This window comes from Pleuronectes platessa, chromosome 4 (assembly GCF_947347685.1).
Source record: "Pleuronectes platessa chromosome 4, fPlePla1.1, whole genome shotgun sequence".
NCBI classification, from domain to species: Eukaryota; Metazoa; Chordata; class Actinopteri; order Pleuronectiformes; family Pleuronectidae; genus Pleuronectes; species Pleuronectes platessa.
The window spans coordinates 25,895,460-25,916,256 of NC_070629.1; the positions used below are offsets into that span (position 1 = coordinate 25,895,460).

Here is a 20,797-nt window from a genome sequence, read left to right on the forward strand (position 1 = left end):
AGAGATTTTAAAGATCAGCTGTAGTTCCGCATGTCAGGATATAGAAGTTGGATTTCAAGGCTCTCCAGTGGGCCTGCCTTGTGGTTACAAAAATTAAATGGCAATTTCCACATTAGTGTTTATCGGTTTTATAAAAATGTGTAAAACAGTAACACAAAAATAAAGCGAAAAACTGTTGAGATGGTTTACATTTTACTGTTTTTGGTGCAATTCAACTTTATCAGGATGTTTCCTTACAGGAAAGCTGAGTCCTTCATAGAATGTTCCATCCGTCAGAGAAATACCACAATCATAGTATATTTATCTCATGGTATGTACATTGTGTTTTATAGGATTGCAAATAGAGACTGATCCTCCTTGTTTAGGAGAGCATATGCAACACATATCTTATTTCAACACGACCAGCATTTTAATATATATATATATATATATATATATATATATAAAATACTGGTAGGTCAAAATACGAGACGAGAGAGGAAAAACGCTCAGCTACAAAAAAGTGGTTTTACCAAATACCTGAAGTTTTATCTTTTGCCATACATGTTTCCTGAAAAGGGATAATACAGTGACAGCTGTTATCACATCACTTCAACAGATTCCTTACAGGTCAAGTCTTCATCTAACACACAGCAGGTGCCTTTGTTAGAAGAGTGTCTTGCGCCTCCTGGTGTTTACTTGACAGAACTGTCCCGTTGTCGTCACATTTGAAAGAGCTTCAGTAAAGTTACAGATCGGGGTCCTGGACTTTGTGGAGGACTTTGGTCTGGAAACTAATTTCACTGAAGCTTCCATCTCTCTGTGTGTTTAGGACTGAAGACACAGTTTAGCAGTTTAGCTAATAAAGGTAGCTCAGTGACTGAATTTGGTTTAATAATGGTTTAAATCTTTGAGTATGTATCAGCGAATTGTTGACTGATTTGTACAAGAGTTATACCATTACAATTTTATACACAGCATACAATTATTAATTATATGGCACATCTTCAAAACACCACATCACCCCTGTCCTCCAGAACCTACATCGGCTTCCGGCCCTTCATTGCATCCAATTCAAAATCCTCCCCCCCCCCCCGAAAAAAAAAAAAATGTTTTAATTATTTTGTCTTTCTTTCAAACTCTATGTAAATTGTCTTTCAGTTCCTTGAAATGCACCATACAAATAAAAGGTGTTATTATTATTTTAATAATAATAAATGTGATATAGACACTTTTGATGCGATTCTCGGCAGAGTGGACACGGAACAAAAGTGGGAGTTGTTTGGAGTATTATGGAGAGGGTACAAAAAAATGGAGGAAATGTTTTTATTTTTTATTTCTTTCACTATATAATTGGACGAACAGATTTTTGGATGACTCCCAGAGAGAAGATCGCCTGTAGATGGCAGTAATGTTACACCGTGGATGCAAGCTGCCAGGCAACACCGAGAAAGAAGAAGAGGAGAAGGAGGAGGAGGAGGAGGAGGAGGAAGGGCATGATGGTTTGTCAACAGTATTGAGAGGAAGGGGTTGATTAATACACTAATTGTCGTGTTTACCTTTGTGACTATTGGTTTCATACAGTGTGTAGTAGTTTTGCTCTCCGCTGCGTTAGCTCGCTAAAGTGTTTGAATAGGAAATGTCAACATGGCAGAGTGCGAGGATGAGATCTATCGTCAGCATAGACTGATGGATACCATCTGTGAACCTGAAATACAGCCGCACAGAGAAGGTCTGTAAAACATCGATTGGCTTAACTCATGTTAATCATATGGTCTTTTTACCCACTTCTGTGCATTGTCTCCTCCAGAGCTCCCACAGCGACATGTCTGTATCAAGGAAAAGTTTCCTGCTGACCTGCTGGAGAGGAACCCCAGTCCAGACCGAGAGGAGCCAGAACCTCCACAGATTAAGGAGCAGCAGGAGGAGCACTGCATCGGTCTGGAAGTCGAGCAGCTCGTAGTGAAGCAGGAGGACGATGATGAATTCTTGTTCAATCCTACTATTGAGGAAAGTGACCACAATGAACCAGATCCGAGTGACCACCAGCTCCTCTCCCACAACTCAGCTCAAAGCCAAGATCTCAAAGGTGAATGTAGTTGACCTGCATACGGCACTGCATACCGGTCTAGAGATGGGCACCACCACTGAGTCGGTTTCTACTCCAGGTTTTTTCCAGTTATTGAGTTTTTTCTCTCCACAGTCCCCGAAGTGCTTGCTCATTCGGGGAATTGTTGAGTTTCTCAATACATTGTAAGGTCTTGTTCTTGTTATGTTATGATTTGGTGCTTAAAATTGTACTGAATTGAATACCTTTTATTTTAGTTCATTCATTTTTTGCCATGTATTTTTGTAAAGCGCTTTGTAACCTTGTCTGGATAAGCTCTTATCCACTGATACAGCGAGTTATAAACTGAGAGTATACTAGAGATGAACTGATGCAGAACCAATCAATATTCCATCAAATTGTATTTGTGTAGCCCATATTCACAAATCAAAACTTTTCTCACAGGGTTTCACATCTTCTGACCTTAAACCTGAACAAGAGTAAGGAAAAACTACCAAATAAACCCAATTATACATGAGAAAACCGGAACCGGAGCTAAAATCCAACCGGCAAGGGAGGTTATGTTTTCATCTGGATTTGATTGTTTGTTTATTAGCAGGATTACACAAAAACTTCCAGACAGGTTACCATGAAATGAGTAGATCCAGATCATGGGGCGGAACTATTCTTTCTTTTTTTTTCTTTAACATTGCAACATAGTTCGTTTTTCAACATTTTCCTTGATTGATCAGAGAAAGAGAAAGTAACTCGGTAGAGTGCATACCTCCAACAAGACCCAACAATCACTTTATGGAAATATAAATCTTGACCTAGTGAATATAAATGTGCTTTCGTAGTGGGAGAGTTTGTACTCTACTGAGTGTCGTTCTAGTGCTATCATCTTCCATTTTTAATTCACAGAACTAAACAAACTAAATAAAACTACACAGAAACCTTAATTAGATACTTTTTGACCACACTTATATTCCTTATCCCTGTTAGTTTAAACCTATGATACTTTTACCACAACATTAGTTACCTACTACTGTCCATTGTCTCCTCTAGAGCTCCCAAAGCAACATGTCTGTAGTGAGGTAGAGTTTCCTGCTGACCTGCAGCTCTTGAACCTTGAGAGGAACCCCAGTCTGGACCAAGAGGAGCCAGAACCTCCACAGATTAAAGAGGAAGATGAGCTCTGCACCAGTCTGGAAGTAGAGCAGCTTGTACTGAAGCAGGAGGGTGATGAGTTCTTGTTCAATACTTCTTTCAAGGAAAGTGACCAAGATCTCAAAGGTGAATTTACTTCACCTACATACGGTACAGTGATGTGCATATCCATTGAAACAGAGAGATATAACCTGAGAGTATGCTAGAGCTGAACCCTCATGGAAAGTGGTGGAAGTATGTGGTAATGGTCGGGAAGGACCCCACTATGTTCTGGTGCGGATCTCCGACCATAGGGCAAATCTGGGATCTTTTGCGAGATAGGGCATTTTCAACTTGTTTTTGGTCTCTCTGAGAAGTTGAAGGGCACTCAGTAGAGTCCATACCTCAGCCAAGGCCCAAAAGTCCCCTTTGGAAACCACATTTAAATTCACTCGATCTGGATTTTTGCATGGAAATGCACCAAATTGCACAGACTCATAACTATCATTAATCTATCAGTTGCCTAATTCTGTCTTTTGTCTCCCATAGAGCTCCCAGTGCAACACTTTCTTAATGAGGAAGAGTTTCCTGCTGACCAGCAGCTCTGGAACCTTGAGAGGAACCCCAGTCTGGACCAAGAGGAGTCAGAACTTCACAAGATTAAAGAGGAGGAGGAGCAATGCATCGGTCTGGAAGTAGAGCAGCTTGTACTGGACCAGGAGGATGATAATGACTTCTTGTTGAATCCTACTTTCAAGGAAAGTGACCACAGTGAACCAGAACCAAGTGACCACCAGCTCTTCTCCCACAGCTCAGCTCAGAGCCAGGATCTCAAAAGTGGTCAGCATGGAAACTCAAAATCAGTTAGAAATGCAAAGCCAGCATCAAAGAAGAAACATCATGTCATAAAAAAAAAGGCAAAGAGTCACAGTAACTACGCATGTAAATCTACCATGTCAAAGATTATTTCAAATACCTGCAATGGTAAAAACATTTTCCAGTGTGACACTTGTGGAAAAGTCTATAAGTGGAAGTCACGATTAAATATACATCTTAGAGTTCACACAGGGGAGAAACCATATTTTTGCAAAGCATGTGGGAAGGGTTACACGTGTAACAATAGCTTACGTGTTCACATGAGAATGCACACAGGTGAGAAGCCGTTTTCTTGCGAAACCTGCGGGAAAAGTTTCGCATTCAGCAATAGCTTGCTTGTCCATACAAGAACACACACAGGTGAGAAACCTTTTTGTTGCACTACATGTGGAAAAAGCTTCATGTCAATGGGTGGTTTGCAGGTCCACATAAGACACCACACAGGTGAGAAGCCGTATCCTTGTACAACCTGCGGGAAAAGATTTGGTGACATATCAGTACTAAATAAGCACCTGCATATCCACACAGGGGAGAAAGCATATTCTTGTAAAGTATGTGGGAAAGATTATAGATTTGCCGGTGACTATAAAGTCCACATGAGAACTCATTCGGGTGAGAAGCCGTACCTTTGCAACACCTGTGGGAAAAGATTTGCTCATGCGTCAAACTTAAAACAGAATGTAAATATCCACTCTGATGAAAAGAGACATATCTGCGGAACATGTGGGGAAAGTTTCCTGTCTCGCAGTGACTTGCAGGACCACAGGAGAACACATCCGGTGGAGAAGCCATACCACTGCAACACATGTGGGAAAAGATTTGGTCGCTTGTCGACCTTAAAACGCCATACCAATATTCATACTGATGAAAAGCCACATATCTGCGTAACTTGTGGAAAATCTTTCAGACTTTGGCAAAAGTTGGCTGTGCACAATCGACACATCCACCCTGAAAAGTAGATTATCCCTGTAACACCCGCTGGAGAATGTATTTTGATGGTTCCGAATTTAAAAGCTGTATGATATCACATATACATAAGTAGTGTTCTATTTGAAGAAGATATGAGTTATGGATTTGTTGCAGTGGCTAATGGCTAAAACATACAAGAATGTGGGAAAGGGTTTTTCTCAAATGCATGCAGATCCAGGAATATTTATTATCACTGAATGTTGAGAGATGTTGTCAATGTGTCAGGAAAGACTGTGGATCAATATGTAAAAATCTGACATATTTGTGGTACAGAGATTTATAAGAACACAGTATGTGGGGCAGATTATCAGATGACTTCCCTTTTTCTTTTCTCTTTCTATTACAAAAGAAGAAAATCTCTTGTTAATGTGAACACAGTCCTAAATGAATGTCACTGTAAATGGTTAATCTTTGTACAACGTGTATTCAATACTTCAATGCATTTGCAGTTCATTAAAGTTTCTTGAAATATGATGATTATATTTTATGTTGTCACAAGTTGAATCTGTATTTGTCTGTATAATAACAAAAAACTCCTGGACATCAAACATGAAACTGGGTGAAAAGATGTGGTTAGGAGATGAAAAACATCTTACACATTTAGAGGACTATCATTCATAAGTGTGTGTAACTTGGTGGTGCTGGATTGAATTGAAACACGATACATGGAAACACTGAAGAATACTTTGTTTTAGAATGATATCAACAAAGGAGACAGGAAGTTAAATATCCACTTCAAATTAATCAGACAGGGCTGAATATTAGAGAAATGATGCAGAGGAGTTCAGTAGAGTACATCATTGTTTTTATATCTCTAATAGATGCCGGAGATACAAAGAGAATTTAATGTTTTAGTCCTGAATCTGTTTTGAGCCACGCTCCAATCCAGAAGGTGGCAGTAATGCACCCTGAAGCTGTTTGCCAACCTTCATTATAAGAAGAAGAAGAAGTACTGTTTTTAGCCTCCTACGCTAACATCCAACAGAACGTGATGCTACTCGGCTAAATGCTTTCGGATTAACTCTTCCGCTACACACGTGGTTTTGTTTCGTTTATAACACTTGTCGGCAGAAGTAAAGCAAGTCGCCATCTTCCGTATTCGGTCTTCGCTGCGTTCTCGGAGAAGTTAGTTGGCTAAAGCGTTCGAATGGAAATGTCTACAATCCAGAGTTTAAGACAGTTTATCAACGAGAGGTTACACACTGCTGCTGAAGACATATTTGTATGTTTTGAAGCGACTGTCGCAAAGTACGAGGATGAGATCGGTCGTCAGCGCAGACTGCTGGATGTAACTTTGAAACCTGTAGTAAAGCTGCAGAGAATAGGTCTGTATCACCTGAGTTAGCGAACTATACACCACACTTATAATCCCTGCTAGTCTAAACACATGGACTCTTTTATCATGACTTCTGTCCATTGTCTCCTCCAGAGCTCCCACAGCAACATGTCTGTATCAAGGTGTGGCGTGCACTCAGGGGTGTGTCCTCTCACCCAGTGGGTTGATGGGTAATGTTAGAGGCTTTAGCTATATATACTTCCCGTATGGGGAACATGTGGAGTTCTGAATAAACCACAGTAAACAGTACCTGCGTCTCTGCCTTTCCTTGTCTTGCCACATTGGTGACCCTGTTTTTTGGACATGTTCGAGGTAGAGGAGGATAGTGTCCCTTCCTCGTCGGGGGAAGACGTATTTTCTTCCCCGGCGCCCGTGGACCGTGTCTCCACAACGACCATGGCGCCGCAGCTTCCGCGACCGACCAGCTCCGCGGAGCACGTTAAACTGCCGGAGTTTTGGCAGAACGACCCCGCGCCGTGGTTTCTGCACGTCGAGGCTCTTTTCCATCTGCGAGGAGTAACGGCGGACGACTCCAGGTATTTTTTGGTGGTCGCGGCTTTGGACCAGCAATCCACCCGGCGCGTGATGCAGCTCCTGCGAGCCCCGCTGCTGCGCGGAAAGTACGCCGCCCTCAAGCAGCTTCTCCTCCGGCGCTACAGCTTGTCAGCCGCGGAGAGAGCGGACAAGCTACTGTCGCTTCCCGGTTTTGGCGATGGTTCGGCAGTGGACCTGATGGACGAGATGCTGTCGTTGCTGGGCTCCGAGGAGGATGGTTTCCTTTTCCCGCACATCTTTCTGCGCCAGCTTCCGCGGCAGGTGCGCGCAGCCCTCGCCAACTCTTCTTGTTTGGCGGCCGGCGACTTCCGTGGATTGGCTGAGCAGGCGGACCGGATCCTGCTGACTTCGAGGAACGTCTCCGTGCAGAGTGTGGCCGTGGAGTCCTTGCAGCCGACGTTGGAGGACGAGGTTCCGGCATTGACGGCTGCAGTTTCCACCCGCAGACAGCGCGGCCAGCTGTGTTTCTTCCATCAGCGCTTCGGCAGCAAGGCGCGCCGCTGCGTTCCTCCGTGCGCGTTCGAGGCACCGGGAAACGGAAGAGCCGGTGCTCGGTAGCAGCCGTGGGCGCTGGCGAGCAAGAGGAGCTGCTGTTCGTTCATGACTCCATATCAGGTAATCAGTTCCTGGTGGACTCCGGCTCGCAGAAGAGCCTTCTCCCTCCTGCAGCTACGGACCTCTCGGCCTGTGGCAGTGGTCCGCGTCTGACAGCGGCTAACGGTTCGGCTATAGAGACGTTTGGTACAAAGTCTGTGACTGTGTGTTTCAATGGACGCAAATTTCTGTGTGACTTTGTTGTAGCTTCCATTACGGTTCCTATTATCGGAGCAGATTTTCTGTGCACTAATGGGTTGTTAGTGGATGTAGCTAATCGCAGGCTCATTGATGCTGTGTCTTTTTCGTCTTTTCCGTGTCAGACAGGGGGACCCGGGCCGTTAACACACGCTAATTTCGCGGCGTCAAAGGATGTCTTCCAGCGCTTACTGGCGGAATTTCCTTCGCTGATAACGCCCGCATTTTCTGCCGCGGTTACTAAACACGGCGTGGAACATTTCATTCCCACTGCGGGTACGCCCATTTTCGCACGTTCGCGTCGACTCGACACCGTGAAGTTAGCCACCGCGAAGGAGGAGTTTGCTACCATGGAGCGTTTGGGGATCGTTAGGCGGTCCAACAGCCCGTGGGCTTCGCCGCTCCACATGGTGCCCAAGGCGGACGGGTCTTGGCGGCCGTGCGGTGACTTCCGCCGTTTAAATAACATCACGGCCCATGACCGTTATCCAATTCCGCATGTTCAGGATTTTTCGATTCGTTTGGCGGGCATGACAATTTTTTCTAAAATCGATTTGGTGCGAGGTTATCATCAGGTGCCTGTGCGGGCAGAGGACGTGCCCAAGACTGCAGTCATTACACCGTTTGGGCTTTTCGAGTTCCTGCGAATGCCGTTCGGCCTTAAAGGCGCAGCGCAGACGTTTCAGCGCTTGATGGACTCGGTGTTACGTGACCTCGCGTTTGTTTTCGTCTATTTGGACGACATCTTGGTGGCCAGCCCGTCGGTTGATGAGCATTTGTCGCACCTTAGGCAGGTTTTCCAGCGCCTTGATGGACATGGTCTCATTGTCAACACAGCCAAGTGCCAGTTTGGGCTGTCTGTCATAGACTTTTTGGGCCATCGCATTTCGTCGCAGGGTGCGGTTCCTTTGCCCTCGAAGGTGTATGCAGTTGCGGATTTTCCCCGTCCGGTCTCGGTCAGGTCGCTACAGGAGTTTTTGGGGATGGTAAACTTTTACAATCGTTTCTTGCCTCGTGCGGCCCAACTCCTGCAACCATTGTATGGTGCTTTGAAGCTTAAGAAAGCCAAGGACCAGGTTGACTGGACCCCTGTGAGGATCCAGGCTTTTGAGGGGGCTAAGGCTGCCCTGGCTAACGCGGCGCTTCTGGCGCACCCCGCGTCTCGGGCGCCCATCGCCCTCACGACCGATGCTTCGGATGTGGCTGTCGGTGCAGTTGTTGAACAGCGTGTTGCGGGTGCGTGGCAGCCCCTTGCATTTTTTAGCCGCGGTTTGCAAGACAGTGAGCGAAAATACAGCGTGTTTGACCGGGAACTGTTAGCGTTGTACCTGGCTACGCGTCATTTCCGTTTCCTGCTGGAAGGCCGCCCTTTCACAGCCTATGTTGACCACAAACCATTGACGTTTGCTATGGCGAAGGTGACAGAGCCATGGTCTGCTCGCCAGCAGCGCCATCTAGCGGCGATTTCCGAATTCACAACGGACATCCAACATGTGGCGGGTAAAGCGAACCCGGTGGCAGACTGCCTGTCGCGGGTGCTGGTGTGCCCTGTGCATCTTGGGGTTGATTTTTCAGCACTGGCTGCCGATCAACCTGGGGACCCGGGTATCGTTGCACTGAGAGCTGCGAGTACCGGTCTGAGGCTGGAGGAGGCAGTGGTGCAAAAAGGTGGGCCTGCCCTCCTTTGCGACGTCTCCACGGGCCGCCCCCGCCCGGTGGTGCCGGTTGCTTGGCGCCGTCGGGTCTTTGATATGGTGCACTCTCTTTCTCATCCGGGTGTCCGGGCGTCGGTGAAGTTGGTGTCTTCGAAGTTTGTGTGGCCTGGCCTTCGCAAAGAGGTCAAAGAGTGGGCGGCCACATGTGTGGCGTGTCAGCGCGCAAAAGTTCACCAGCACACTAGGGCGCCCCTCGAGCCGTTTTTGATTCCGGCCAAGCGTTTTGATCATGTGCATATCGACCTGGTGGGGCCTCTTCCCCCTTCCCAGGGTTTTACACATCTCCTTACAATGGTAGATCGGACCACTAGGTGGCCAGAGGCGGTTCCTCTGTCTTCCACGACATCTGCGGACGTGGCACGCGCTTTTCTTTCAGCTTGGGTCTCACGTTTTGGTGCACCGTCTGATATCACCTCTGACAGAGGCCCGCAGTTCATTTCGGATCTCTGGTCGGCGCTAGCAAAGTCTCTGGGCACACAGGTTCACCGTACCACTGCCTACCACCCCCAGGCTAACGGCTTGTGTGAACGTTTTCACCGGTCGCTTAAGGCGTCATTGCGGGCTGCGCTCTCAGACGCGAACTGGTTGGATCGGTTGCCGTGGGTGATGCTCGGGTTGCGCTCGGCTCCTAAGGCTGACCTGGATGCCTCGCCTGCAGAGTTGGTGCTCGGTCAGCCGCTCCGCGTCTCAGGGGAGTTTCTGCCTCAGAGCTCGGCCCCCTTTCCGTTTCCTGTTGCGCGTCCTGCGTCACAGGCCGCTTGTGCACCGGTGCCCGTGCATCATTTTTCTCCTCGGTCTTTCGTGCCAACGGATCTCGCGACCACTCGGTTTGTTTTCGTGCGTCACGATGCTCACCGGTTTCCCCTCCAGCCCCCGTATGACGGCCCGTTTAGAGTGTTAGAGGCGGGTTCTAAAAGTTTCATTCTGGACATGGGCGGGCGAAGGGAGCGCGTTTCTTTAGACAGGCTTAAGCCAGCTCATCTGTTGGCCGGCGAAGAGGTGCTACCGGCCCGGGTTCCCCGTCGTGGTCGCCCCCCTTCTAAGACCCCTGTGTTGTTTTCTCCAGTTGTGCCTCCTGATCCTGTGCCTGTTCTAAATGATGTCCCTTCTGCCTGTTCCACCCCTGCGTTTGCGGACGGGGGTCGGCGTAGCCGTTATGGTCGCCTCGTTAAACCCCCTGAGAGGTACTGACTTTTGTCCCATTTTTTTTCTCCCTCTGGGTGTTCGGGGGGGGGCTGTGTGGCGTGCACTCAGGGGTGTGTCCTCTCACCCAGTGGGTTGATGGGTAATGTTAGAGGCTTTAGCTATATATACTTCCCGTATGGGGAACATGTGGAGTTCTGAATAAACCACAGTAAACAGTACCTGCGTCTCTGCCTTTCCTTGTCTTGCCACAAAGGAAGAGTTTCCTGCTGACCTGCTGGAGAGGAACCCCAGTCCAGACCAAGAGGAGCCAGAACCTCCACAGATTAAGGAGCAGCAGGAGGAGCACTGCATCGGTCTGTCTCCTTTTGAAACCACATTTAAATTCAGTCGATCTAGATTTTTGCTTGGATCTGCACCCAAATATAAACACTGATAACTATCATTAATCTATCAGTTACCTACTTCTGTCTATTGTTTCCTCCAGAGCTCCCAGTGCAACACTTTCTTAATGAGGAAAAGCTTCCTGCTGACCAGCAGCTCTGGAACCTTGAGAGGAACCCCAGTCTGGATCAAGAGGAGCCAGAACCTCCACAGATTAAAGAGGAGGAGGAGCACTGCATCGGTCTGGAAGTAGAGCAGCTTGTACTGAAGCAGGAGGATCAAGATAACCTGTTGTTGAATCCTACTCTCAAGGAAAGGGACCACAGTGAACCAGAACCAAGTGACCACCAGCTCCTCTCCCACAGCTCAGCTCAGAGCCAAGATCTCAACGGAGGCCAGCATGGAAACTCAAAATCAGTTAGTAATGCAGAGCAGGCATCAGAAAAGGGACATCATGTCATCACAAGAGCAAAAGGGAGCACAAGTCCCAGTAACCTTGCATGTAGCACTACCATGTCAAAGATTGTGCCGAGTATCTGCAAGAGTAAAAAGGTTCTCCAGTGTGACACTTGTGGAAAAAACTTTAAGTGGAAGTCAGACTTAAATAGACATCTGAAGGTGCACACAGATGAGAGGCCACATCTTTGCAAAACCTGTGGAAAGAGATTTTGTTACAAGTCATCACTAGGAAAACATTTGAGTGTCCACACAGGGGAGAAACTGTATTCTTGCGAAAGGTGTGGGAGAAGTTTTAGCTTGAGAACTAGCCTGCAGGGACACGAGAGAATGCACACGGGCGAGAAACCTTTTTCTTGCAAAACTTGTAGGGCAAGATTTAACAGTAGAAGTAACCTGCCAGTTTATACAAAGTCCACAGGAGAAAACATCCAGTTGAGAAGCCACACCATGGCAACAGGAGAGGGATTCGATTTGCTCAAGCATTGTCAAAGAAGTTGTTTTTTAGACATTGATTCATGAATTAGTGATACAACAGTTAGGGAAAACAACACTGGAAATGTTTCCAGGAGACCAAACAAGAGATGAACCTTGTTGTAGTTCAATGCTTTATGAAGTTCCATCACCACTGATGAGGAGCAGACTTCAATAACTTCACAAAGCATTGAACTAAAGCCAGGTTCATCACTTACATCTACACATGAGAGATTGTGTACATTTGCATTAGCTGCATCTCTGTAACTGAATGTGGAAAATATCCCATTGAGGAGACATCACAATATCAATGATGCAGTACATGGTCAACAACATTTGCTGAAGTACCCACGTTTCTGTTCTTCATGTGACTGTCATTGATATTTACATCTGCAAAGGAAGTGATGTTTTCACCCATGTCTCTTTGTTTATTAATTTATCAGCCATTTATACCAGATGGTGCAGGAAGGGGAAGGGGGTGAGAGAAATTGATTGGGTAAAGTGGCAGATCCAGGATATTTTATTATCACTGAATGTTGAGAGATGTTGTCAATGTGTCAAGAAAGACTGTGGATCAAGATGTACAAATCTGACATATTTGTGGTACAGAAATTTATAAGAACAAAGTATGTGGTGCAGATTATCAGATGACTTCCCTTTTCTTTTTCCTATTACAAAAGAAGAAAATATGTTGTTAATGTGTACACTGTCCTAAATGACTGTTCTTTTGTACTACGTGTATTCAATACTTCAGTGCATTTGCAGTTTATTAAAGTTTCTTGAATTATTGTGATTGTAGTTTACGTCTGTCACACGTTGAATCGGTGTTTGTCTTTGTGGAGGAAAATACCCCTGACTATGTGTATCCCTGCTATGACCTTGATAAACAGGATGGAACCCTTATTTGGTGATGTTTTTCTTCCAACTGGTACCGCGGACGGACGGACACAGCAGATATCACACAGAGGATGATCTCCTGTCTTTCATGTCTTTTCCTTTTTCATATCCTGTCTCATGAAATGCCACTTTGTATAAGTTCTGGCTTTGGTGAACTTGCGGCCAGTTGTTCCATTTTGAGCACCCGTGCTTGTTGTATAAACTCTGCAGAGCTTATTATTATAAAGACTCAAAAGCAACTCCAGTCTTAGAATTTCAATTTTTCAAATCTCAAGAGGAATTTCTATCACATCTGTTAGTCAGCAAAAATATGCTCAAACTCCTGGATGTCACCATGAAACTGGGCGATAGGATGTGGTAAGGGTCAGAAAAGTACTGATTACACTTTGGTGCAGTAATAGGAATTCTTACCACTTTCTTTAGAACATGACTGTTTTTATATCTTACAGCTAAAAGGAGAATTTAAAGTTTTAATCCTGAATCTGTTTTGAGCCACACTCCATCGAGAAGGTGGCCGCAAAAAACTCCTGGACATCAACATGAAACTGGGTGAAAAGATGTGTTCAGGAGATCCTGATTAAAAACATGTTACACATTTAAAGGACTATCATTCATAAGTGTGTGTAACTTGGTGCTGCTGGATTAAATGGAAACAAGTACGATACATGGAAACACGGAAGAATACTTTGTTTAGAATGATATCAACAAAGAAGACATGAAGTTAAATATCCACTTTAAATTAATCAGACAGAGCTGAATATTACAGAACTGCTGCAGAGGAGTTCAGTAGAGTACAGGACTGTTAATATATTTCTAATAGATGCCAGAGTTACAAGGAGAATTTAATGTTTTCGTCCTGAGTCTGTTTCAAGACACACTCCATCCAGAAGGTGGCAGTAATGCGCCTGGAAGCTGTTTTACAACCATCATTAGAAGACGAAGAAGAAGTACCGTTGTTAGCCTGCAATGCTAACATCCAACAGAACTTGATGCTACTCGGCTAAATGCTTTCGGATTAACTCTTCCGCTACACACGTGATTTTGTTTCGTTTATAACACTTGTCGGCAGAAGTAAAGCAAGTCGCCATCTTCCGTATTCTGTCTCGCTTCGTTGTCGGAGAAGTTAGTTTGCTAAAGCGTTCGAATGGAAATGTCTACAATCCAGAGTTTAAGACAGTTTATCAACGAGAGGTTACACACTGCTGCTGAAGACATATTTGGATGTTTTGAAGCAACTGTTGCAAAGTACGAGGATGAGATCGGTCGTCAGCGCAGACTGCTGGATGTAACTTTGAAACCTGTAGTAAAGCTGCAGAGAATAGGTCTGTATCACCTGAGTTAGCGAACTATACACCACACTTATAATCCCTGCTAGTCTAAACACATGGGCTCTTTTATCATGACTTCTGTCCATTGTCTCCTCCAGAGCTCCCACAGCGACATGTCTGTATCAAGGAAGAGTTTCCTGCTGACCTGCTGGAGAGGAACCCCAGTCCAGACCAAGAGGAGCCAGAACCTCCACAGATTAAGGAGCAGCAGGAGGAGCACTGCATCGGTCTGTCTCTTTTTGAAACCACATTTAAATTCACTCGAATTTACTGGATTTTTGCTTGGATCGGCACCTAAATATAAACACTGATAACTATCAGTAATCTATCAGTTACCTACTTCTGTCTATTGTCTCCTCTAGAGCTCCAGGAGCAACATTTTTTTAATGAAGAAGAGTTTCCATCTGACCAGCAGCTCTGGAACCTTGAGAGGAACCCCAGTCTGGACCAAGAGGAGCCAGAACCTCCACAGATTAAAGAGGAGGAGGAGCACTGCATCGGTCTGGAAGTAGAGCAGCTTGTACTGAAGCAGGAGGATCAAGATAACCTTTTGTTGAATCCTACACTGAAGGAAAGTGACCACAGTGAACCAGAACCAAGTGACCACCAGCTCCTCTCCCACAGCTCAGCTCAGAGCCAAGATCTCAACGGAGGCCAGCATGGAAACTCAACATCAGTTAGTAATGCAGAGCAGGCATCAGAAAAGGGACATCATGTCATCACAAGAGCAACAGGGAGCGAAAGTCCCAGTAACCTTGCATGTAGCACTACCATGTCAAAGATTGTGCCGAATATCTGCAAGAGTAAAAAGGTTCTCCAGTGTGACACTTGTGGAAAAGTCTTTAAGTGGAAGTCAGACTTAAATAGACATCTGAAGGTGCACACAGATGAGAGGCCACATCTTTGCAAAACCTGTGGAAAGAGATTTCGTTACAAGTCAGCACTAGAAAAACATTTTAGGGTCCACACAGGGGAGAAAATGTATTCTTGCAAATTGTGTGAAAAAAGTTTCACATTAAGCACAAATTTGAAGGTCCACGAGAGAACACACACGGGCGAGAGACCTTTTTCTTGCAAAACTTGTGGGAGAAGTTTTAACCAGAGATCTACCCTGCAGGGACACGAGAGAACGCACACGGGCGAGAGACATTTTTCTTGCAAAACTTGTGAGAAAAGTTGTAGTGCGAGACAAAACCTGCAGGTCTACGAGAGAACACACACGAGTGAGAGACCTTTTTCTTGCCAAACTTGTGGGAGAAGTTTTAACCAGAGATCTACCCTGCAGGATCACGAGAGAACGCACACGGGCGAGAAAGCTTTTTCTTGCCAAACATGTGGGAAAAGTTTTACACGTGGATGTAGGTTGAAAGTCCAAATGAGAAGCCATAAAGGGGAGGAGTCGTATCCATGTACAACTTGTGGGGAAAGATTTGTTATCAAATCACTTCTAACCAAACATTTGATGACCCATACAGAGCAAAACTGATATTTTTGTAAAATGTTGTAAAGATCTCTCACTTGCCAGTTTATACAAAGTCCACAGGAGAATACATCCAGTTGAGAAGCCACACCATGGCAACAGGAGAGGGATAAGATTTGCTCAAGCATTGTCAAAGAAGTTGTTACTTAGATATTTATTTATTAATTAGTGATACAACAGTTAGAGAAAACAACACTGGAAATGTTTTCAGGAGACCAAACAAGTGATGAACCTTGTTGTAGTTCAATGCTTTATGAAGTTCCATCACCACTGATGAGGAGCAGACTTCAATAACTTCACAAAGCATTGAACTACAGACAGGTTCATCACTTACATCTACACAAGAGAGATTGTGTACATTTGCATTAGCTGCATCTCTGTAACTGAATGTGGAAAATATCCCATTGAGGAGACATCACAATATCTTTGATGCAGTACATGGTCAACAACATTTGCTGAAGTACCAACTTTTCTTTTCTTGATGTGACTGTCATTGATATTTACATCTGCAAAGGAAGTGATGTTTTCACCCATGTCTCTTTGTTTATTAATTTATCAGCCATTTATACCAGATGGTGCAGGAAGGGGACGGGGGTGAGAGAAATTGATTGGGTAAAGTGGCAGATCCAGGATATTTTATTATCAGTGAATGTTGAGAGATGTTGTCAATGTGTCAGGAAAGACTGTGGATCAAGATGTATAAATCTAACATATTTGTGGTTCAGAAATTTATAAGAACAAAGTATGTGGTGCAGAATATCAGATGACTTCCCTTTTCTTTTTCCTATTACAAAAGAAGAAAATATGTTGTTAATGTGTACACTGTCGTAAATGACTCACTGTAAATGGTTATTCTTTTGTACTATGTGTATTCAATACTTCAGTGCATTTGCAGTTTATTAATGTTTCTTGAATTATTGTGATTGTATTTTACGTCTGTCACACGTTGAATCGGTGTTTGTCTTTGTGGAGGAAAATTCCCCTGACTATGTGTCTCCCTGCTATGACCTTGATAAACAGGATGGAACCCTTATTTGGTGATGTTTTACTTCCAACTGGTACCGTGGACGGACGGACACAGCAGATAACACACAGAGGATGATCTCCTGTCTTTCATGTCTTTTTCTTTTTCATATCCTGTCTCATGAAATGCCTCTTTGTATAAGTTCTGGCTTTTGTGAACTTGCGGCCAGTTGTTCCATTTTGAGCACCCGTGCTTGTTGTATAAACTCTGCAGAGCTTATTATTATAAAGATTCAAAAGCATCTCCAGTCTTAGAATTTCAATATTTCAAATCTCAAGATGAATTTCCATCACATCTGTTTGTTAGCAAAAATATGCTCAAACTCTTGGATGTCACCATGAAACTGGGTGATAGGATGTGGTAAGGGTCAGAAAAGTACTGATTACACTTTGGTGCAGAAACAGGAATTCTTACCACTTTCTTTAGAACATGACTGTTTTCATATCTTACAGTTAAAAGAAGAATTTAATGTTGTAGTCCTGAATCTCTTTTGAGCCACACTCCATCCAAAAGGTGGCAGCAAAAAACTCCTGGACTTCAACATGAAACTGGGTGAAAAGATGTGGTCAGGAGATCCTGATGAAAAACATGTTACACATTTAGAGGACTATCATTCATAAGTGTGTGTAACTTTGGTGCTGCTGGATTGAATAGAAACAAGTACGATACAGGGAATCACTGAAGAATACTTTGTTTTAGAATGATATCAACAAAGGAGACATGAAGTTAAATATCCACTTCAAATTAATCAGACAGAGCTGAATATTACAGAACTGCTGCAGAGGAGTTCAGTAGAGTACAGGACGGTTTTTATATCTCTAATAGATGCCGGAGTTACAAGGAGAATTTAATGTTTTAGTCCTGAGTCTGTTTCAAGACACACTCCATCCAGAAGGTGGCAGTAATGCGCCTGGAAGCTGTTTTACAACCGTCATTAGAAGACGAAGAAGAAGTACCGTTGTTAGCCTGCTATGCTAACATCCAACAGAAATTGATGCTACTCGGCTAAATGCTTTCGGATCAACTCTTCTACTACACACGTGGTTTTGTTTTGTTTATAACACTTGTCGGCAGAAGTAAAGCAAGTCGCCATCTTCCGTATTTGGTCTTCGCTTCATTCTCGGAGAAGTTAGTTGGCTAAAGCGTTCGAATGGAAATGTCTACAATCCAGAGTTTAAGACAGTTTATCAACGAGAGGTTACACACTGCTGCTGAAGACATATTTGTATGTTTTGAAGCGACTGTCGCAAAGTACGAGGATGAGAATGGTCGTCTGCGCAGACTGCTGGATGTAACTTTGAAACCTGTAGTAAAGCTGCAGAGAATAGGTCTGTATCACCTGAGTTAGCGAACTATACACCACACTTATAATCCCTGCTAGTCTACACACATGGACTCTTTTATCATGACTTCTGTCCATTGTCTCCTCCAGAGCTCCCACAGCGACATGTCTGTATCAAGGAAGAGTTTCCTGCTGACCTGCTGGAGAGGAACCCCAGTCCAGACCAAGAGGAGCCAGAACCTCCACAGATTAAGGAGCAGCAGGAGGAGCACTGCATCGGTCTGTCTCCTTTTGAAACCACATTTAAATTCACTCGATCTAGATTTTTGCTTGGATCTGCACCTAAATATAAACACGATAACTATCAATAATCTATCAGTTACCTACTTCTGTCTATTGTCTCCTCCAGAGCTCCCAGTGCAACACTTTCTTAATGAGGAAAAGCTTCCTGCTGACCAGCAGCTCTGGAACCTTGAGAGGAACCCCAGTCTGGACCAAGAGGAGCCAGAACCTCCACAGATTAAAGAGGAGGAGGAGCACTGCATCGGTCTGGAAGTAGAGCAGCTTGTACTGAAGCAGGAGGATCAAGATAACCTTTTGTTGAATCCTACTCTCAAAGAAAGTGACCACAGTGAACCAGAACCAAGTGACCACCAGCTCCTCTCCCACAGCTCAGCTCAGAGCCAAGATCTCAACGGAGGCCAGCATGGAAACTCAAAATCAGTTAGTAATGCAGAGCAGGCATCAGAAAAGGGACATCATGTCATCACAAGAGCAAAAGGGAGCACAAGTCCCAGTAACCTTGCATGTAGCACTACCATGTCAAAGATTGTGCCGAATATCTGCAAGAGTAAAAAGGTTCTCCAGTGTGACACATGTGGAAAAGTCTTTAAGTGGAAGTCAGACTTAAATAGACATCTGAAGGTGCACACAGATGAGAGGCCACATCTTTGCAAAACCTGTGGAAAGAGATTTCGTGACAAGTCATCACTAGAAAAACATTTTAGGGTCCACACAGGGGAGAAAATGTATTCTTGCAAATTGTGTGAAAAAAGTTTCACATTAAGCACAATTTTGAAGGTCCACGAGAGAACACACACGGGCGAGAGACCTTTTTCTTGCAAAACTTGTGGGAGAAGTTTTAACCAGAGATATACCCTGCAGAGACACGAGAGAACGCACACGGGCGAGAGACCTTTTTCTTGCAAAACTTGTGGGAGAAGTTTTAACCAGAGATCTACCCTGCAGAGACACGAGAGAACGCACACGGGCGAGAAACCTTTTTCTTGCAAAACTTGTAGGGCAAGATTTAACAGTAGAAGTAACCTGCAGGTCCACCAGAGAACACACACGGGTGAGAAACCTTTTTCTTGCAAAACTTGTGGGAAAAGTTTTAGTGCGAGACAAACCCTGCAGGATCACGAGAGAACACACACGAGTGAGAAACCTTTTTCTTGCAAAAGTTGTGGGAAAGGTTTTACACGTGGATGTAACTTGAAAGTTCACATGAGAAGCCATAAAGGTGAGGAGTCGTATCCATGTACTACTTGTGGGGAAAGATTTGTTATCAAATCCCTTCTAACCAAACATTTGATGACCCACACATAGCAAAACTGATATTTTTGTAAAATATTGTAAAGATCTCTCACTTGCCAGTTTATACAAAGTCCACAGGAGAATACATCCAGTTGAGAAGCCACACCATGGCAACAGGAGAGGGATAAGATTTGCTCAAGCATTGTCAAAGAAGTTGTTACTTAGATATTTATTTATTAATTAGTGATACAACAGTTAGAGAAAACAACACTGGAAATGTTTCCAGGAGACCAAACAAGTGATGAACCTTGTTGTAGTTCAATGCTTTATGAAGTTCCATCACCACTGATGAGGAGCAGACTTCAATAACTTCACAAAGCATTGAACTACAGACAGGTTCATCACTTACATCTACACAAGAGAGATTGTGTACATTTGCATTAGCTGCATCTCTGTAACTGAATGTGGAAAATATCCCATTGAGGAGACATCACAATATCTTTGATGCAGTACATGGTCAACAACATTTGCTGAAGTACCAACTTTTCTTTTCTTGATGTGACTGTCATTGATATTTACATCTGCAAAGGAAGTGATGTTTTCACCCATGTCTCTTTGTTTATTAATTTATCAGCCATTTATACCAGATGGTGCAGGAAGGGGACGGGGGTGAGAGAAATTGATTGGGTAAAGTGGCAGATCCAGGATATTTTATTATCAGTGAATGTTGAGAGATGTTGTCAATGTGTCAGGAAAGACTGTGGATCAAGATGTATAAATCTAACATATTTGTGGTTCAGAAATTTATAAGAACAAAGTATGTGGTGCAGAATATCAGATGACTTCCCTTTTCTTTTTCCTATTACAAAAGAAGAAAATATGTTGTTAATGTGTACACTGTCGTAAATGACTCACTGTAAATGGTTATTCTTTTGTACTATGTGTATTCAATACTTCAGTGCATTTGCAGTTTATTAATGTTTCTTGAATTATTGTGATTGTATTTTACGTCTGTCACACGTTGAATCGGTGTTTGTCTTTGTGGAGGAAAATTCCCCTGACTATGTGTCTCCCTGCTATGACCTTGATAAACAGGATGGAACCCTTATTTGGTGATGTTTTACTTCCAACTGGTACCGTGGACGGACGGACACAGCAGATAACACACAGAGGATGATCTCCTGTCTTTCATGTCTTTTTCTTTTTCATATCCTGTCTCATGAAATGCCTCTTTGTATAAGTTCTGGCTTTTGTGAACTTGCGGCCAGTTGTTCCATTTTGAGCACCCGTGCTTGTTGTATAAACTCTGCAGAGCTTATTATTATAAAGATTCAAAAGCATCTCCAGTCTTAGAATTTCAATATTTCAAATCTCAAGA

General features: G+C 44.1%; 3 protein-coding genes across 4 annotated transcripts; all 3 read left to right on the top strand.

Annotated features, from left to right (window-relative positions):
• The first annotated feature begins 1,460 nt into the window (after positions 1-1,460).
• Positions 1,461-5,434, top strand: LOC128437838 (gastrula zinc finger protein XlCGF57.1). Of its 2 annotated transcripts, XM_053420129.1 has the most exons (4): positions 1,461-1,711; positions 1,790-2,068; positions 3,092-3,319; positions 3,722-5,434. In XM_053420129.1, exons 1-4 carry the CDS (start codon positions 1,627-1,629, stop codon positions 5,005-5,007), a joined length of 1,878 nt encoding a protein of 625 aa, XP_053276104.1. In that variant the 5' UTR covers positions 1,461-1,626; the 3' UTR covers positions 5,008-5,434. The 2 variants fall into 2 exon arrangements, with proteins under 2 accessions (XP_053276104.1, XP_053276105.1); XM_053420130.1 differs by lacking the exon at positions 3,092-3,319.
• An 8,826-nt stretch (positions 5,435-14,260) lies between these two features.
• On the top strand, positions 14,261-16,610 carry LOC128437873 (gastrula zinc finger protein XlCGF49.1-like). The gene has a single exon (XM_053420167.1). It carries the CDS (start codon positions 14,870-14,872, stop codon positions 15,581-15,583), a length of 714 nt encoding a protein of 237 aa, XP_053276142.1. The 5' UTR covers positions 14,261-14,869; the 3' UTR covers positions 15,584-16,610.
• A 1,739-nt stretch (positions 16,611-18,349) lies between these two features.
• On the top strand, positions 18,350-20,527 carry LOC128437878 (gastrula zinc finger protein XlCGF49.1-like). Its single transcript, XM_053420171.1, has one exon. The coding sequence runs from the start codon at positions 18,703-18,705 to the stop codon at positions 19,489-19,491; it is 789 nt and encodes a 262-aa protein (XP_053276146.1). The 5' UTR covers positions 18,350-18,702; the 3' UTR covers positions 19,492-20,527.
• Positions 20,528-20,797: the final 270 nt, after the last annotated feature.